Consider the following 20,445-nt stretch of genomic DNA (forward strand, 5'->3'; position numbering starts at 1 on the left):
AATTAAAGATGTGTGCCACCGTGCCTGGCAGGATCAGTTTTTTACATGGGTGCTGGGGACACCCCTAGTGATGTCTTCATGCAGCGAGCTCTGAGCCCCTTCCCTGGCCCTGCCTCTTTTCTTTTTCTCACACCTGTGGTCTAATATGGACTTCAATGTTTGATCCTGCTTCAACCTCACAGATCAGATGTTTCACCAGCACCTGGTTTTATACGGTGCTGGCCTTGAGCATAGCTGGGCACTAGGGAATCACTCTACCCAGTGAGCTACTTCTTCAGCAGAACATACTTTACTTAGCAAATAGAAAGAGGTACTTTTTTGTATTTTCAAAAGCAAGCATGCCTCACTGGGGATGGGACAGGAGAGTGAGTTCCATCAAATATCGCTGGTGGGAAGGCAAAACCTCTTGGGAAGGCATCTGTCACCTTCCTGCAGAAAACTAAACACAAATGTCAACTTTTATTCTCAAACTTTATCCTACGGACACCCTTAAATAAGAAAAATGATGTCTTAAGTTAGTTCATTTGTCACAGCATTAACCGCAGTAGCTCAGAGTGAAGACAGACTGGCTGCCCCGGGGCACAGAGCCAGAGAATGAGTGGCAGTGTACAATAAAACTGGGCTCCTCAGAAGCAGTGTCTCAGACAAGGGGAAAGGAATGATTCGAATCCCTCTGAACACTGAGCTTGAGAATGGTAAATCTCATGTCATCTATTTTATCACAGGTAAACGTAGAGGTGTGGGCATGAAAACGGATGTATAGCACAATGGAATAAAATAATGCACAAACAAGCCCTGACGTACACGGTCCAGCGACTTCTGACAGATATGCACAATGATCTGGAGGGGAGGTCCAGTTATTTCCACAACACCAGATATCCACACACGAGGAAACAACAGGAAATATAACATCTCACAGAATTCCATGTATAAAGTGAACCAAATCTGAGATGATAAAACTTGGGGGGGGGAGTGGAAACCCACACAGAGAAAAGCTTTATGACTGGGTTATTTTCTTCTTGTTCCAAAAACATTTATCTATTTTATTCAATGCGTATATGTGTGTGCTTGAGAATTCCTATGTGCGTGTAAGGCCCACAGAGGTCAGAAGAAGACATCAGAGCTCCTGGATCTGGAGTTAAAGATGGTGGTGATCAGCCATATGGGTGGTGGGAACCACTGTCCACTCTTCTAGAAGAGCAGCCAGGGCTCTTAAGCACTCAGTCATCACCCCAGCCCTTCCGCCTAAAAGGATAGAATCTTGCTTTGTAGTCCCACCCTGACCTGGAATTTGCTACAGACCCCATGTTGACTTTGATCTTTGAACCCCAGATATTCCTTTCCCAGTATAGGCACTGTCTTAGTCCGGGTTCCTATTCCTGCACAAACATCATGACCAAGAAGCAAGTTATTGAGGAAAGGGTTTATTCTGCTTACACTTCCACATCGCTGTTCATCATTAAAGGAAGTCAGGACAGGAACTCACACAGGGCAGGAACCTGGAGGCAGGAGCTGATGCAGAGGCCATGGAGGGATGCTGCTTACTGGCTTGCTTCCCCTGGCTTGCTCAACTTGCTTTCTTATAGAACCCAGGACCAGGCCTAGGGATGGCACCATCCACAATGAGCCCTCCCACACTTGATCACTAGTTGAGAAAATGCCTTACAGCTGGCTCTCAAGGAGGCATTTCCTCACTGAGGCTCCTTTCTCTATGATAACTCCAGTTTGTGTCAAGTTGACACACAAAACCAGCCAGTATAGGCATGGAGCACCAAATCCAGCCATGACACTGGATTTGGCAATGATTTCTTAGATATAATACCAAGAGAATAGGGAACCAGATAAAAATAGATGAAGTGGATTTCAACAAAATTAAAGACGGATGTGCACCACAGAACAGGATCAGCTGTGTCTAAGTGCCACAGAAAGGAGAACATTAGGGGCGCACATGTCTAATGAGGAATTAGCAGCCAGATTACACAATAACAACAAAACAAACAAAAAACACAAAATGAATTCTGTACGGTATATTCATTTTAAAGATAAACTCAAAACCGTTACATTTCTATTCAAGGACTAAGCATTGCTAAGCGCAGGAGAATCTGAGGCAGAAGAACTGAAAGTTTAAAGGTTTTTAAACAAAGGCTGAGAGGGAGCGGGGACTGGAGAGGTGGCTCAGCGGTTAAGAGCACTGACTGCGGGGTTGGGGATTTAGCTCAGCGGTAGAGCGCTTGCCTAGCAAGCGCAAGGCCCTGGGTTCGGTCCCCAGCTCCGGAAAAAAAGAAAAAAGAAAAAAAAAAAAAAAAAAAAAAAGAGCACTGACTGCTCTTCCAGAGGTCCCGAGTTCAAATTCCAGCAACCACATGGGGGCTCACAACCACCTGCAATATCCTCAAATATATACGCACAAATTAATCAACAATTAATTAATGTGATAAAGACAGTTCTGCATTATAATTCAAACAAACCCAAACAGGGTTGTGGGGTGGTAGTTGTCTAGCACTTATAAACACCTGATTTGTCAATACTGGATTTAGGGGGGAAAAGAGAGATCTAAATAATATAGTTACCTACAGTGATGAGTCTTTCAAAGGAAAAGAACAGATTGCTTATGAACAACTTAGTCTATAGGCTGGAAAAATTAATGCTATTATAAATGTATGCGGTAAATTGATACAGCAGCTGTTTTTCTTTATCCTAGCTAGTTCCCCAATAATGACACAATAGAGACTCCAAGATTTATTTGCAACTTAAGAATACAATAACTAGTCACTATGATTTTATTCTAGTCCTTTAATCTAATCTGGCTACCTTCTCCAAGATATTTGCATTTTTATATTGCTCCGGTTCTCTAGGCTTCAGGTGTGTTCTCCCATGCCCCGTCCCCCCACCCCGCTTCCTCAGATTGACTAACTCCCCTTTTCTTTTCTGTCTTTCTGTCTTTGTCTCTGTCTCTCTCCCTCTCCTTCCTTCCTTCCCTGGCTAGCGGAAGTCCCGCCCTATTCTCTCTATCGCCTAGTTACTGTCTCCTCCAGCTTTGATTGACAAGGCAGGGAATAAATGGTAAGCATTGTTTACACAAACTTGAGATAGTATTACAGTTCTGTGTGCAGATTGAAACAGAGGGTAAGCTGGAGAGACGAGCATTTAAATAACATTAGGTTAGACTTTACTTTGCGCACGTGTGACGTCGCTACGGGACTGTAGGCGGCGCTCTCCTTACTGCGACACCCTACAGCGTACTCAACAAACCTGCCACACACTGCCTCGCAGTACAGCCTCCTCAACAGACCTGGTTTGGTTTTGTTTTGTTAAAAAATAAATTAAAAGAGGCAAACTATGCCTTTAATTCCAGCAAGCAGGAGGCAGAGGCAGGAGGATCTCAGCGAGTTGGAGGCCAGCCTGGTCTACAGAGAGAGTTCCAGGGCAGCCAGGGCTATACAGAGAAACTCTGTTTCAAAAACAAAAAACAGGGCTGCAGAGATGGCTCAGCGGTTAAGAGCACTGACTGCTCTTCCAGAGGTCCTGAGTTCAAATCCCAACAACCACATGGAGACTCACAACCACCTGTAATGGGATCCGATGCCCTCTTCTGGTGTGTCTGAAGACAGCTGCAGTGTACTCACATAAATAAAACAAATCTTAAAAAACAAAACAAAACAAAACAAAAAACAACGTACAAAAAAGCCAAAACCCAATAGGGAACAGAAGAGCCTAACCAGCCCTGGGAGTATAGCTCAGAGCGCTTGCCTAACCCAGCCTTGGACTCCCAGCTTCACGTAAGTCAAACATGGTGACACAGACCTGTAACTCCAGCACTGGAGAGGTGGAGGCAGGAGGATGAGAAGTTCAAAGTCATCCTTGGCTACAGAATGACTTTGAGGTCAACCTGGACTATATGACACCCTGCCTAAAATGGAAAAAAAAAAAAGACTTGATATGCTTATGTGTTGAAATATATCATACTCCAGAAACATATACAATTATAATTTTTCTTTTTTGTTGTTTTTGGGGTTTTTTTGAGACAGGGTTTCTCTGTATAGCCCCTACCCCCGTCCCCCCCAGGCTGTCCTGGAACTCACTCTGTAGACCAGGCTGGCCTTACACTCAGAGATCTGCCTGGTAGGAACAATGGATGGACACAGATTCGTCTCTTTTGGACAGGTGGGAGGTGGTCAGAGGACAACTTTCAGAGGTCAGTTTGTGTCTTCTGCACTATCCCTGGAACTGAATTCAGGTCATGAGACTTGGCAGCAAGGGTCTTGATTTGCTTAGCCACCTCACTAGCTCCAATTTTTTTTTTTTTTTTTTGTCTTTTTAAAAAGTGAGTGGTGACAGAGGCACATGGTCTTTAATCCCAGCACTTGGGAGGCAGAGGATGGCTCAATGGTTGAGTTGCACTACAGCCTGGCCTATGCTGTGGGTTCTAGGACAGCCGGGGTTATATAATGAGACCCTGTCTGAAACAACAACAACAAAACAACCAAACCAATCAAACACTCTTAGGCTTCTAAAATAAATCGGTGGAAATAACATCTACCGGGAAGGCAGATTCTGAAGGAAGCAACTTTGGGAACTGGGTTGCATAATTTTGTCAATTTGACACAAGCTAGGGTTATCCGAGAGAAGGGACTGCCAACTGAGAAAATACTCCTGTAAGGTCTGGCTGTGGCAAGTCTGTCCAGCATATTCTTTTTTTAAAGATTTATTTATCTATGTAAGTACACTGTGGCTGTCTTCAGACACACCAGAAGAGGGCATCAGATCCCATTACAAATGGTTGTGAGCCACCATGCGGTTGCTGGGATTTGAACTCAGGACCTCTGGAAGAGCAGTCAGTGCTCTTAACCGCTGAGCCATCTCTCCAGCCCTGTCCAGCATATTAATTAGTGATTGATGGTGAAGGGCCCAGCTCATTGTGGGTAGGACCATCCCTGGGCTGGCAGTCCTACACAAAGGCAGGCTGAGCAAGCCATGGAGAGCAAGCCAGTAAGCAGCACCCCTCCATGGCCTCTGTGTCAGCTCCTGCCTCCAGGTTCCTGCCCTGTTTGAGTTCCTGTCCTGACTTCCCTCAGTGATGAACAGGGATGTGGAAGTGTGAGATGAATAAATGCTTGTTTCCCCAAGTTGCTTTTGGTCATGGAGTTTCATCACAGCAGCAGTGACCCTAACCAGAACAGAGATCACGAAAACCCAAGCGTTCAGTGTCAGCCACGCTAACTGCCCAGTGGGTGACAGCCATGCTTATTACATTTAGTATGTGTTTGTGCATGCACACGCACATGTGAAGGTCACAGGACAACTTGCAGGAGTTGCTTTTCTCAGTCTACTCTGTGAATCCTGGAGGTCAAAACCCAGATCACTAAGTGGGGCAGCCAGTGCCTTTATCTGCTGAGCCATCTTGCTGGTCCAGGTAGGAACCATTAGACGCAAGCGTCTGAGCGCTGAGGAGAGGCAAGGGCCAGTCACAAACATTTAGGCCTTGTCTGCAGAATGGATAGTACAAGGAGATGCACAAGGCTCGGCGCTGGAGAGGAAGAAGGTGTTAGAGCGGCAAGGGGTGGAGGGGCAGGAAAACCAGGGGACTGGCAGAGATGTCAAGGGAAGGGAGAAACGGCGAGAGGCCGTGGGAAGACAGAGGGGAACTTGGCGACACAGATGTTAGTCTGGGTAGTTGTCTTCCGTGATAAAGAGAACTCAAACTTGGCACCGTGACCGCTGCTACCCCTTCCTTCTCCACTACTGTTGCTCTGCAGCCCAGGCTCCCTTGAAACCTGGTATGTACTGGAGGGTGGTCTTAAGATGCTAACTGTCCAGCCTTCGTCCCTGGAGTGCTGGATCATCAGCACCATCAACATAAACATAAACCCCAGTTACTTAATGCTCATTTAAATTATCCCCAGGTTTTTAACCACTGAAAATAGTGCTTCAGTGAATCTCTCTCTCTCTCTCCTTCTCTCTCTCTCTCTCTCTCTCTCTCTCTCTCTCTCTCTCTCTCTCTCTCTTTCTGTGTATATAATATATATAATTTTTCCCCTCCAACTGAACTAAAAGGACTTAAGAGACTGCCTTAAGTAGGAATTGAGAACGCAGCGGATTGCAGTTAAACTGGAACTTAGACCTGGCCTCGAACTTTCGTTTCCACACCCCGTGACAATCATCTACTGTTTATTACATCAATAGATCGGTACAGAGAGCCAGACACCATCAGCACACAGGCTTACGGCCAGTGAATTGTTCTCGCATCGAGCATGGCTGAATAACATTCAGAGGTTCCCTTTCCTTCACTGTCCTAAGAGAAGTACGAACCTTAAAATACCAAACACTTCGGTTGTTTGCTTGTTTTGTTTTTTTGCGATGGGGTTTCATGGCCTTGAACATGCTGTGTAGGCCAGGCTGGCCCACCTCCAAGTACTGGGTAGGCACTATCATGCTAAGCTCTTGTCTTTCAAATGACGCCCAGTACCTGACGTCCAAGGAGGCCAGAAGAAGACATCAGATCCCCTTGGACTGGAGTAACAGATGGTTGTGAGCTGCCAAGATGCTGGGAACTGAACCTGTGTCCTCTAGAAGAGCAGCTGGTCTCCGTAACCACTGATCCATCTCTTCCTCCTTGAGATGGTGTTTCTCTGTGTTGTTCAAGCTAGACTCCACCTTCTGGGCTCAACTGACCCTTCCAAGCACAAGCTACCATGGAGGCTGGTAAGCCCAACAGACCTAACCTTTCTGCTATGGCCTCACCAAAGCTGGGCAAGTGCTCCACACTGGACTTTGTTAACATCTCTGAAGTGTAGCGCCAGAATCTAGGCCTCAGACTTGGTTTGGAAAAGTAGGAAGGGCACTTTGAAGACTCAAGTTGAGAACAAGAGGACTTGCAATGGCATTCTCTAAGCAAGACCAAGTGTGGTGGTACTGGATGCAATTCCAGCACTCAGGAGGATGTGTGCCCAAGGCTAGCCTGGGCTACACATTAAAACATGCTCTCCAAAGAGAAGAGTTCTATAATTAAAGTCTCATCCCGCTTCCCTTCCCAGATTTCCACAGATGACCGTCCCCCCGCTCCCCATATGGAATCTAATCTTGCAACTGTTCGTTAATGCACAGCTGCGGGGTAGGCAGCTGACAGAGGATACTAAAATTATCTGGAGAGTAATAACAGTGTCTGAAATATTTCTAAGGCCAGAGAGCAGAGTTCCTGAGCTATGACTCCTGCTTGTGCGCTTTCACAGAGAGCGAGGGGAACTCTGGGCCCGAAGAAGGAAACATGGAAACTCCCAAGGTATTTTCTCCTGGAACAATTTCACCACTAAAATGTTAAAGGGAAGTAAAAGAGGAAGCCATCCAGGGAGGTCTGAGAGCCTTTTTCATCGTTATTATTAAATAAGGACACACACACTCACACACACACTCACACACACACTCTCACACACCAACTAAATCCATACCCTCTTTAGCACGGGAATTCAGCCGTAAAGGTGTACTGCTCAGCAGGAGCCATGATACGGGGAAGACGCAACTGGTGGGGGCTGAGGCGTGGGTGGGCTGGACTGACCAGTTCCTCAGCACATGAGTGACCTCGTGACTGTTAATGTGGGACAGAGGTCAGGCAGGTGTGGTTTCTGACGGTGTCAGCTGCTCACACTCATTTCAGTACTACCCTACGCAGAGCCTAACAGGGAAGTGCAATCAGGGCAGGGCCTGGGCTCAGCCCTTCCCTCCTTCCAGAACTGGCTCTGGAGCCTCTTAGACCGAAGACCTCGGGGAAGGCGGCCTAAAAATAACAGGGCTACATTCCCTTTAAACAGGAAACTCGGGCTAAGAGACCAAATCCCACCAGTTAGCCTTTACCAAGAAGAGAATCACATGACCCTGGGGCCGTAGGGAGGAGAAACCAAAACTCTCCAAACTGCCATTAACAGGACCTTTCTCATGCCAAGTCATGGTTCATGAAGCAGAGATCTTCTGCATGCATAATTTATAAATAATATAAATGTGATCTAAGAATATATACATTCGTTAAGAGGTAAGTGTAGAACCGTGAAGAGCACGAGACGTAGGCTCTGTTCCAGAAACTACTCTTCTGTAGAGATAACTATAAGATGAATCCCTTTTTTACCCCAGAGAGGGTTTCTCTGTGTAGCCCTGACTGTCCTGGAACTTGATCTGTAGACCAGGCTGGCCTAGAACTCGCAGAGCTCCTCCTGCCTCTGCCTGTCAAGTATTGGAATGAAGAGTGTGCACACCGGGCTCTGCTCTAACTTTATTCACTTATTTTAAGGTAACTCTTTAAACGGACAAACATAGTCCTGTAGCCATCTTTGGGAATACATGGTGAGTGAACTCAAAAGTATCACGCAGTATTAGCAGCGTGTTTCCATTTAATATGAAACCAAGGAGAGAAACCCAGGCTGAGCCCTTTATTCTTACTACTGGTCCCACTTCTGTATTTTATTATTAGTATTAATAATACTCTGTGTGTGTGTGTGTGTGTGTGTGTGTGTGTGCGTGCGCGCGTGCACTCATATGCACACATGCATGCACAGAGATACTATCTTTGTGAGCTTGGCTCATATGACTGAGCTTCAGTCCACAGAAAAACTGTTTCACAACAACAACAACAACAACAACACCACGATAGCTCAGGCAGAAGCAGTTAGAAACATCTTCTCTTCTTGTAGAGGACCCAAACTTGGTTCATACCACTTATATAGTGTGACTCCCTAACTTCAGTTCTAGGGGATGCAATGTCTCCAAGGACACAGAATACATGTGGTACATACATCCCAGCAGCGAATGGATGGATGGATGGATGGATGGATGGATGGAGAGATGGATGGATGGATGGATGGATGAATAAATAAATGCTACCAAGATGAATGCCCCGCCCCCGACTTTCTAAGGAGTGTCAAACCCTCGTGAGAACCGGCTAGACCAGGCAGGTAGAGGGTACTGAGCAGAGCAGAGAGCTTGGAGAGATTCTTCAGCTACAGATAAGCTGAGTGCCAGCCAGGGAGACACCAGTGCCAATGTACGAGGGAGCCGTGTGGGACTCAGCCTGAGACACTGAGATCCGCTTTCCAAATTAAGTTGCTACTAGCTCCTCTCTCAGTTGGGGCAAGCGCTGACTGTCACCCCCGAGGCACCAAGAATGTCTTACTTCAGGTTCTCAGCAGAATCAATAACGTTTTTTCAGTGCTCAAAAACAAACAGCAAAGAGGAGTGTCGGTCACAAAAGTGACTGTGCTGGGCAAGGGTATCCCTGTGAGATCCAAGTGTGAGGCCCGTGAAAATAGGAGACTGGGACAAGCAGCGGGGGAGGCTCTGATGAGGGACCACATTCCCCAAACACATCCTTTCTGGGGAGGAAGAGGGGGGCAGGACACAGAGACAGGCTTGAGAAGGAAAGAAGAGGAAGAAAATGGGAAGATATTCTACTGATAAAGCCAAGGATGGGAGCCAAAGACTCATTGCTACAGGAACAATTAGTTGCCGTGGCAACTAGAAACATGGCAGATCTGACTGGGTGTGTTTTTTCTCCTGCCTCTTACTTTTCTTTGGTTGCCACAACTTCTGCATTTGGAGGAAGGAGAAATGATTACTATATTACACAAGGAAAATATCCTTTACCTAAAGTGACCAACACACTCTCAACGGGGGACAGCAAACTGAAAATGATGGTGGGGGCTGGAGAGATAGCTCAGTGGTTAAGAGCACTGACTGCTCTTCCAGAGGTCCTGAGTTCAATTCCCTGTAACCACATGGTGGCTCATAACTATCTGTAATGGGACCCAGTGCCCTCTTCTGGTATGCATGAAGATAGCTACAGTGTACTTATATATAATAAATAAATAAATCTTTAAAGAAAATACAGTTAGATGTGGTGGAACATGCCTTTAGTCCCAGCATTCAGGAACCAGAGGCAAGCAGATCTTTATGGGTTTCAGGCCAGCTTGGTCTACATAGGGAGATCCAGGACAGTCAAGGCTACATAGTAAGATCCAGTCTCAAAACAAAACAAAAACACCAACAGACAATAACAACAATAATAACATAAGAGTATAATTAATAATAATAAATAAATCTTTCAAGAAAAAAGAAAGAAAAGAAATGACGAAACAAAGAAAGAAACAAAGAAAGAAACAAAGAAACAGAGAAAGGAAAGAAAGAAAATGAGTCTGGAAGCTAGTGACTGGCCGGAGCATGGCCTGGAGGCTGGCACACACTCATGGCAGCAGAGGGAGGGAGGCTGCCAGCGGCCCTGTAAGGTGCAGGCTTCACAGCACGGGTTTAGGACTTCAGAACAGGGCATGGCACATGACGGAGTCAGTACTGGAGATGCAGGAGAGCGGCCATTGTGGCTCCTGACTGCAGAGCATTTCAGGGACGTGCAGAAAGAGCAGACAGCACTACACAGACACAGAACTCAGGTCATGAGAAAGCCAAGCCTAGTTAACCGCAGGTAGGGCTGAGGAGGGTGGAAACGTGAGTGTGCTTCTCTGCAGAACGGGGGTTTCCCAGGCCTGTGAATCATATCCCGCACCTCTCCTATTCCTCTGCTGTCTTCCTGTTCCTGCTAGCCCCCCACACCCCAACAGCTTTCACTCGAGTTCCCATGAAAGCCCCATTAATTATCTCCGTGTCACCAATCTCTCACTGTATTCCTGCTATTGCCAGAAGCATCTTAGAGAAACACAAGTCTCATCTTGTCAGTCTTCCCTGCAGGAAAACTTCCCTCTGCACCTTGCTGTTAACCCAACTGAACCCCAGCCACTGCACAGAGTTCGAGCTGTGCCTAACTGAACCGTACAGGCCCTTCCCGTTCAGATCTTTGCCAAACAGTTGGGTCAAGAGGTAGAGGCAAGAGTTCAAGGTTATCCTCAGCTACTCGGCAAGTGCAAAGCCAGCCTGAGCTGGAAGAGACTCTGTCTAAACAAAACAAAACAAGAAAGCCCCAAGACAGCTAGGCCCCATTGCAGACACAACGGAGGAGTCTTTAAAAGGCTTGGGAGACCCACCAGTGATGGCTTAAAGATGCGTTAAAGGGAACTGCTTGCCTGGACTATATGAGGTTCTGGGGTTCAATCCCTACGACTTAAAGAAAAGGAACAAGTGACAGGCAGGGTGGTGCCCTAGCATCTGTTGAGCAGAGACAGGAAACTGGGTATTCAGACTTGTTACATAATGAGGTCTAAGACCCGGTCTCCAAAAAAAAAAAAAAAAAAAAGAGTATCTGTGACTTTCTTCCCACCAGAAGGTGGAGCCAAATTCCACCCCCTTCCTGCAGACTATGCCCCAGCCTCAGAGAATATGGCAACTGGTAAGTGTATGGCTTCCAAGGTCTGGGCAGGCATGGAGCTTCCAGCTCCTCCCCTCTTGCCCTCCCTCCCCTCCAGACGTTTGCCTTTGGAACCCAGCCACCAAGCCAAAGAGTCACATGGACTGGCCATGTGTAGGTGTTCCAGCTCTGGCTCCAGCTGAGATCCCAGACAGCTCAACTTCCTGATCTGTGAGTGAGTGAGTGAGTGAATTTCCCAAAGTCGGAGGCCCCCAGCCCTCGAGCTGCCCCCCCAGCTGACGCTAAGTTGAGGAGAGACAAACCGAAATCAGACAGCCATTCCAAACACTGCCATTCGTTACTTTATGCCTCAGGGCTTTAGGGATTTAGGGAGGCAAACTTGCACTGTAGAGTTAAACCCCTAGAAGGTTACTGGCTGGCCTGGAATTCTTTTTATTTTTAAATTTATTTTATTTTATACATATGGGTGTGTGTCTGCATATGTCTGCGGGCGATGTGCCTGGTGTCGGTAGAGGCCAATAGAGAGTGTCCGCCTGGAACTAGAGTTATAGACAATTGTGAGCTGCCCTGTGGGTGTTGGGATTCGAACTCAGTTCCTCTGGAAGAGCAGCCAGTGCTCCTAACCACGGATGCATCTCGCTAGCCCCCCTGCTCCGGAATTCTTTATGTAAACCAGACTGGCCTTGGGCTTTCAGAGATCCTCCTGTCTTTGGCTCCCGGGTGCTGGGATTACAGGTCTGCACCATCATACCTGGTTTATTTATTTTGTTGGATCTCAATAAACTGTTCAGATTGGTCTTAAACTCAGCTTGTAGCCCTGGCAGACCATGAAGTTGAAATCCTGCCTCAGACTCACAAATACTTGGGATTACAAATCTCTGACACTAGGCCATGAATTTTGGGTCTTGAGACCGGGTCTTTGCTACTTTGTGGGTTCTTCTTCTTCCCACCCTTTATCCCTGCTCCCTTATCACTTCTGAGGAGAGAAAGAAGGAGAGAGGGAAGAGAAGAGAGGAGGGAGGGAGGGAAGGAGGGAGGGAGGAAGAGGGGGGAGGGGGAGAGGAGGGAGGGAGGGAGGGAGAGGGAGAGGGAGAGGGAGAGGGAGAGGGAGAGAGAGAGAGAGAGAGAGAGAGAGAGAGAGAGAGAGAGAGAGAGAGAGAGCCTCCCAGCCTGACTCTCTAGGCCCTAGCAGTCACACACTCTTTGAATTCCAAGCATCACACAGTTGCAGGAATTCTCTACAGCTGGTAAAACCACACCTCTGCCAGAGCACCAGGGGAATCACAGTCAGCTGCTGCAGGCAGTCCAAGAGGAAGGAAACTTATTCTTATAATACTTTTGTGTTTTTCAGAGAAACCAAAATTCCAGAATTGCCACTAAAATAATAGAGCTGACATTGGTCTCAAAACATCGATCCTTCTGCCTCAGCCTCCTGAGTGTGGGAGTGTAGGCATGTGCTACCGTGTATATCAAGACTTTTTTAAAAAACAGAACTGGGACACTGTATCATTAATGAGTACTCTAAGGAGTCATTCTTTTTAAAAGTTTAAAATTGTGTTTCTTTTGTTTTGTGTATGTGTGTGTGTGAGTGTGTGTGAATGTGGCTGTGTGAATGTGTGTGTGTTTTTGTGTGTGTGTTTCTGTGTGAATGTGTGTGAGTGTGTGAGTGTGTGTGTGAATGTGAGTGTGTGTGAGTGAGAGTGTGAGTGTGTGTGTAGGTACACATGTGCCATGGCCTTCAGGAGTTGCCTTTTTACCTGTTGAGCCAGTTACTAGCTCCTCACAAATCTTTAGATGTGGAAAATTGGTGGGCCTAGAGTAAACTGTAAGTCTCTGAAGTCTGGTATTAAGACAACAGCTTTCCTCTTCCCTGGTGTGTTTTCTTCTCATGTGAGGATGGTTTCTGACAGAAAACTGCAGCAAGAGAGACTGCATTATGAAACAGTACGGGCAGACCGCCATTTGTCCCCACTGCACTCCAACTTGGGAGATAGCTGGGGACAGCGTCTGCCTCACAGCAGGTACACAGGGATTTGTTATCAAGATGACATTGTGGGTAGCAGAAACTCCCTGCTAGTATTAACTACATCCTAGACACCGTTCCTAAAATCACCCTCTTCACATTTTTACTCTTTTCACAATTAAGGCAGCTTCACCATGACGGTGAGCCTGCCACCCGTAGGGGTGGGTCTGATGCTAAGGTCCTGTTTCCCAATTGGTTCTTGATCTATCAATGAGCTGGATGGAATAGGCGGGACTTCTGGGTCCCAGCAGGCAAGCTAGCACATGCCTGCGGGAGAAAGTAAAGGAGGTCCCCCCCCCCCCCCCCCCCGCCATGCATCGTGGGGAGAAAAGCCAACCAGCCAAGTGAGATCTCGGGCAGGGTAGCCACAGGCTGCTTCTCCAGGTTGGGATATTGAGCTGAGACTAAATGTAACTGAGCAGCTGAAGCTGGGGCAGGTTGAGAGGTGATGTTACTGGGAAGGGCACAGCCGAGATAGATTGGAGGCAACCATCAATTGGAACAATAAGAGACAATACGGTTGAAACTGATCAGTGTGTGTGTGTGTGTGTGTGTGTGTGTGTGTACGCACGGGCGCTTCACACCCGATGATCGAAGGGAATCTGGGCGGGGGCTGGTGGCACAGCCCATTCCCAGAGCTTAGAGAGGGGTAGGTAGCAAAAGCTGCAGGGCAACAACCACCTGTGCTGGGCTCTGCCCCACCAGCACATCTCGGCTCTCTGGTGTGCTACCCTCTAGCCAGTCCTTTCCCATGTGTGTGCTCCAGCCACCCTGCTCCTCACTAGACATAGAGATGCAGGAAGTTCTTCAGGTTGAAGGCCAGTGGAGGGGGTAGCATACGCGTTTTTTTCTCGACTCCCCCCCCCCCCCCCTTCTCCATACAGGGTTTCTCAGTGTGGCCCTGGGCTATCCCGGAACTCGCTCTGTGGACCATGCTAGCCTCAAACTCAAAGATCCACTTGCCCCTGCCTCCCCAGCGCTGGCCGCCACTACCTGGCCGTCAAAAGTTTCTCATTTTCTTAAAGGGCCGGATGGAAAATATTTTAGACTTTTGAGATAATGGTTTCTGTTAATCCAGTGTCTGGCGGCTTAGCAGGAGAGCAAAGGCAAGCTGCGAAGGGATGCCTGAGTTTCGCCAAACCCTTACTTGCTAAACCCCACTATCAGACACTTGAAGTGGTACAAGTGTAACGGATACCCTTAATTTTAAATGTTATTTCAACTCTGACAGGTGGGGGATGTAGCCCAGGGAGGGAGCACACACCTAGCATGTACAAGGCTCTGGGCATGACCTTTAGCTGAAAAATAAAAGTTGTATATTTTTTCACAGGTAATGGTGGTTTACACCAAGAAATGCAGTATTCAGGAAGCTGGGTCAAACAAGAGTTTTGCTCATGAGTTCAAACCCAGTCTGGGAAACACAGTAAGTTTTAGACCATCAACCTGGGCTACGGAGTAGGAAAAAAAAAAACCCTATAAAACAGAACAAAAAGATGGGCTTGGTGACTCATACTGATAGCCCCAGGATGTTGGAGGCAGAGGTTAGAGGTTTCAGAGTTCAAAGTCATTCTCAGCTACAGTGGGTACAAGGCCAGCCTGGGCTACAGGAGAGCCTATCTCAGTATAAATAGGCAAACCAAGGAATGAACAAAGCAAAACAAAGCACGTTCCTCAATGGCTCCTGCCCATGACAGACAGACTCTCGTCTCTCCTCCAACCCTCATTCCATTCCTTTGGACTTGGGAACATTTTGGTGTGTGTGTGTGTGTGTGTGTGTGTGTGTGTGTGTGTGTGTGTGGTGTATTTGTGTGTGTGGTATGTGTGGTGTGTATGTGTGTGGTGGTGTGGTATGTGTGTGTGGTGTGTATGTGTGGTGTTTGTGTGTGTGTATGTGGTGTGTATGTGTGTGGTGTGTGTGTGTATGGTGTGTGTGTATGGTGTGTGTGTGTGGTGTGTGTGTGGTGTGTATGTGTGTGTGGTGTGTATGTGTGTGTGTGGTGTGTGTGTGGTGTGTATGTGTGTGGTGGTGTGGTGTGTGTTTGTGTGGTGTGTGTGTGGTGTGTATGTGTGTATGTGTGTATGTGTATGTGGTGTGTGTGTGTGGTGTGTATGTGTGGTGTGTATGTGTGTGTGTATGTGGTGTGTATGTGTGTGTATGTGTATGTGGTGTGTGTGTGTGGTGTGTATGTGTGGTGTGTATGTGTGTGTGTATGTGGTGTGTATGTGTGTGTGGTGTGTGTGTATGTGATGTGTGTGTGTGTGTGCGCACGCGTGCGCACGTGCGTGTGCTTTTCTAGACAGGTATCTCTGTGCAACAGTCCTGGTTGTGCTGGACTCACTCTGTAGACTAGACTGGCCTGGAATTCACGGGGCTCCCCCTGCCTCTGCCTCCTGAGTGCTGGGATTAAAGGTGTGCTCCACCATGCCCAGTTCTAACAAGTATCTTTGGTGTTTATAACTTTTTCTTTCCCTCAGTTAAATAAAAATTCAAAGACAGAGGAGGTGACGTCTGATTGGTGCCATTCTCTCCTCTACGGCGGCCTGTGGGGTGCATAAAACCCGGGGGTGCTCAGTCCAGCCATTTGACATCACTCCACCCATTTTCCTGACAGGTGGTAAATGTGCTCAAGGCAGACGATCCTTCTGGACCAAGATCAGCACTTACTTGGAGAATATTTCCACAATTGTGGACGACTTGTTCTTGTTGACGAGAGAAAGTTCTTTGGCTGTTACTCTCAGTGACAGGGAAGTCCACTGCCGTCTATTAAACGGAGTCGATTCCATCTTGTCTACGGACTCGGAGACAACTGTGGGCTAGAGAAAGCGAGAGAATATTAAACGTAGGTCAGGGTCCCCAGTGCTCAGGGACCGGCAGCCATGTGAGCAAAGCTCGGGGCCAAATCAACAGATCACGCTCCTCTGCTGCTTTCCTCAAGTTCGTGTGACCTCTGTCGGATGAGTCAGAATCTTTGGGGTCCAGTTTCCTGTAAAAGGAGGTCAGAACAGATGATCTCTGAGGTTCCATTACAATCCCATCGTTTTATCACTGGCCCTACTGTGCAAGCATCGGTTGGCCCTTTTCTGAACCTAAGTTTGGTTCCAAAGTCACATTTGGAGTGAAATTGTCCTTCTCTTTGGAATAACATCCTGGGAGAGATATAATCAGCATCTCAGAGTGAAGCCCAAACTAGGCTCTGCCTGGTCCACAGGGTTTCTGGTCTCTGTCTTTCGTTCGTTCGTTCCTTCCTAACTTCCTTTTTTCACCTACAGCCATTCCCTACACACAAGAACACCGACCCATTGTCATTCAGGAGAGAGCTGGGGACGTTGAGTGGCACAAGAGAATGACTAGCTCTCTGGTATTGCAAGTTTGTTACTTTGGGTTTTTTTTTTTTTTTGTTTGTTTGTTTGTTTTTTATTTCACAAGATTTTTTTTTTTTTTGTTCTTTTTTTTGGAGCTGGGGACCGAACCCAGGGCCTTGCGCTTGCTTGCTAGGCAAGCGCTCTACCACTGAGCTAAATCCCCAACCCCTTCACAAGATATTTTTATTGATTTACATTTCCATTTCTCTGAACACTTAGGATGTTGAACATTTCTTTAGGTACTTCTCAGCCATTTGATATTCCTCAGTAAAGGACCCTTTGTTTAGCTCTGTACTCTTAATTTTTTTTTAATCTTTATTAACTTGAGTATTTCTTATTTACATTTCGATTGTTATTCCCCTTCCCGGTTTCCGGGCCAACATCCCCCTAACCCCTTCCCCTCCCCTTCTATATGGGCTTCCTCCTCCCATCCTCCCCCCATTACCACCCTCCCCCCAACAATCACACATTCACTGGGGGTTCAGTCTTGGCAGAACCAAGGGCTTCCCTTTCCACTGGTGCTCTTACTAGGCTATTCACTGCTACCTATGAGTTTGGAGCCCAGGGTCAGTCCATGTATAGTCTTTGGGTAGTGGCTTAGTCCCTGGAAGCTCTGGTTGGTTTGAACTCGTTATTAGGGGCTGGGACGCTGCTCAGCAGGGAGAGATTGCCCAGCTCTGGCAAAGCTCTTGGCCCCAGCACTGCAGAGTAGACCTATACTAAATGCTTCGAATTGGTAGTCTTAAGTACAAAGGCATCAGACTCGAGTGTGGTAACCCAGGCCCTAAAGAAGAAACACTGTTCCCTCTCATAGGTGACTGTAGCTTGTCATGTGTACATTTCTGTGTTTAAGTTAGAGTGAAGGACTATAGAAGCCTGGAGGCAAGGAGGGGCCGAGGGAGTTCTGCATGGGTGGGGCAAGTCTTCGGTGGGCAGACAGTAAAACACATGGAACATGGAAGTAATGTGGAGGAATACCACAGGTGGAAAGGTTTAAACGGTGATGGGTTTGGGGGAGCGAGGAAATGTGGGGGGTGAAGAGGAGGGTCAACCAGAAGGGAACGTGCTGCTTGAGAAACCAAGCAATATGATGATAATAGTCTGGGTGGAGGTGCCCTGCATGGGAGGGCAATGCCGTCCCAGAAGCCATAGGGTTTTATTTGCTTTGTTTTTAATTTTTATTGGATGTGCGTACATTTGCACATACATGTATATATGTGCACCATGTACATGTCTGGTGCCTGTGGAGGTCAGAACAAGACATCAGAGCCCCTGGAACTGGAGTTCCAGACAGATGTGAGCTGCCATGCAGGTGTTGGGAATTGAACCTGGGTCCTCTGCAAGAGCAGCCAGCGCTCTTAACCTCTGAGCCATCTGTACAGCCCCAGGAAGCCATAGGTTTTAAATAAAAATCTGGGTCAGAGCATCTTCTATTCACAATGGTTAAAGCAGAGACTTGACAAAGCAGTGAGGATAAGCGAGTTCTGAGTGCAGGCCTCAGTCCTAGACGGGACACTGCAAGAGGAGGGGGAGGAATGTAAGAGCCATAAGACAGACAGCGCCACAAGACGCCATCTTCTGGATGTGAGGACTCTCAAAATCACCAGTACACAGAAGCTGTGGTCACCTGAACAAGACCTACACACCAAGGACGGACACGGAACTGGGAAGCTGATTAAGTAGGTAAAGGCATTTGCCACCAAGCCTTACCACCTGAATGCTATCCCTGGGACTCACATGGTCGACAGAGAGAGGCTACTGGCATGCACAAGCCCCTTCCCAAAACAGCCAAACAAAAGCTCATTGATTGATCAGTAAGATACAAACCAGGGGAGGAACTGACTGGGAGAAGCAGAGGCCCAGTAGGAGTTGGGGGATGCATGAGGGTGGCCAGGTAAGTACGATCACGATACATTGTGTCCAGGTAGATAACTGAAAATGTTTCAACTCTCATAATCTCTTTAGCTTTAGCATCTTCAAATGAAAAACAAGGATAGCCTTTGTTTTTCTAGGATTTTACTGTAGATTTAAGGAGATAATGTATTTTAACTATTAGACATACTTTAGTATTGTGAAGAATATTTTAAATGTAATGTAGTACCATTGGTTCTTATAATTATAAAGCCTTTTAAATGACTGGGTAAAGGATACATTTAAATTAAGAGGGTAAATCCTCTACACTTAACATTCCTTTCTGGAATTCCTTCAAGCTGAAGAACATACAAAGTGTCCCCCTGACACCACTCAGGTCCCACCTGCCCACCTGGAGGTGGGGTTTTCTTGCCCTAGTAATTACCAAAGGAGTTCCAACCTTTGTCCAGAAGAGGTGAAATCAGAAACAAGTCAATACTTCCTTATTTGAATAGGGAAGAAAAACTACAGATTAAACAGCTGTTCCCTTGACAACCACAGAGCAGGACTGACCCGTAGAATGCATCCATTAGAACTGCTCAGCAGCTTTGACAACAGACGAATACAGAGGTCTGGCCCAAGCTCTCCAGATCACCTTCTGAGGCGACCCTCCACCCCCACAGGCAGTGCTGCCCTTCCAATCGAAGCCTTCTCTGAAAACAACACCGACTTTTTGATGACTTAAACCTCACGTTAGAAGGTAGCATCGTGCACAGCAATGCAGACAAGCCCGTGTGCGAGAGACACACATTCACGTACAGTTTTTCTTCACACCTGAGGCTTGTGTTTTTTCTCAAACTTAGATTTGTTTTTTAAAACAATTCGTGACAATGGGACGAGCAAGATGAGGAGGGAATGAGACTCCTACAGAATACAGTAAGGGTGGAAGCTTTGAACATGTATGTATGTCTCTTACTCCTGTGACCTCAACCTGAGCATACCAGACGGCACATGTGACACACGTGGGTCTCCCCTTCCCGACTTGGAAGTTGACAGACTGGTCAAGCACCGTCAGCGTTTTCTCCAACTAGAAAAAGGCAAGGAAGCAGCATGCAATTCAGCCAAGTGTCAAGACCGGAAACCACAGCAGTTGCCCTTCGAGACAAATTTAGGAAATGTTGACCAACACTTTAGGACAACATTTGGAAAAATCCTGCCTCCCATGTGGGTGTGAATATAAATGTCGTCAGTTCTTTCACAGTGAACCATTCTAGATAAAGGAAGAAAAAAAAAAAAAACCGAACGAAGTATGTTCTCAAAGCTGTTCATAAAAAAGGAAACGCAGAACCAGACGCAGCAGTATGAGTCTATAGTCCCAGCTCTCTTCCAAGCTGAGACAGGAATGCTTGGGCACCCGATAAGACACCATGCAAAGGACATGAACAGCAGCACTCCCAGGCGTTCCTGTACTAGGGTCTTTCTGGCTGGCCTTCCTCCCAGGCGTTCCTTACTAGGGTCTTACTGGCTGGCCTCGGATTCTCAATCCTGCTTCAGCTTTTCAAGTGCTGGAATTACTGGCATTTGCCACCGTGCCTGGATGTATTATTTGAAGGATTAGAGATGATGAAGTTTATTTTTTTTGAAAAAAGCAATTCCCAAGTTCCTGGTTTTGGTTACAGAATGCTCAGGAAATCCATATGCTCACCTCGGTCGAAGGTTAGGAGAGGCACACCTTATATTCCAGCAATGAGTAGAGCGTACCCTAAAAGCTGAACAGAAAGCTTGTCTCCAAAGAGTGCTCATGATTTATTGACTCTGTGGCCATCTACACAATTACACCACGAGGCAACGATGTGGTTAGAGGCGATGCATACCTCTGGCTTGGTGGGAGGAAAAGACATTAGCTTGACTT

At 46.9% G+C, this 20,445-nt stretch overlaps 1 protein-coding gene across 2 annotated transcripts in view; it reads right to left on the reverse strand.

The window, feature by feature from the left end:
• Lima1 (LIM domain and actin binding 1) overlaps positions 1–20,445 on the reverse strand; it is a 100,125-nt gene that overhangs the window by 49,887 nt on the left and 29,793 nt on the right. For both annotated transcript variants that reach the window (XR_015623955.1, NM_001191615.3), the window contains 1 exon segment: positions 15,985–16,133. Coding sequence is in view for 1 of the 2 variants with exons in the window: in NM_001191615.3 (NP_001178544.1) it covers positions 15,985–16,103 (119 nt within the window). In the remaining variant the exon portion in view is untranslated.

This window comes from Rattus norvegicus, chromosome 7, assembly GCF_021556685.1.
Source record: "Rattus norvegicus strain SHRSP/BbbUtx chromosome 7, alternate assembly SHRSP_T2T, whole genome shotgun sequence".
NCBI lineage: Eukaryota > Metazoa > Chordata > Mammalia > Rodentia > Muridae > Rattus > Rattus norvegicus.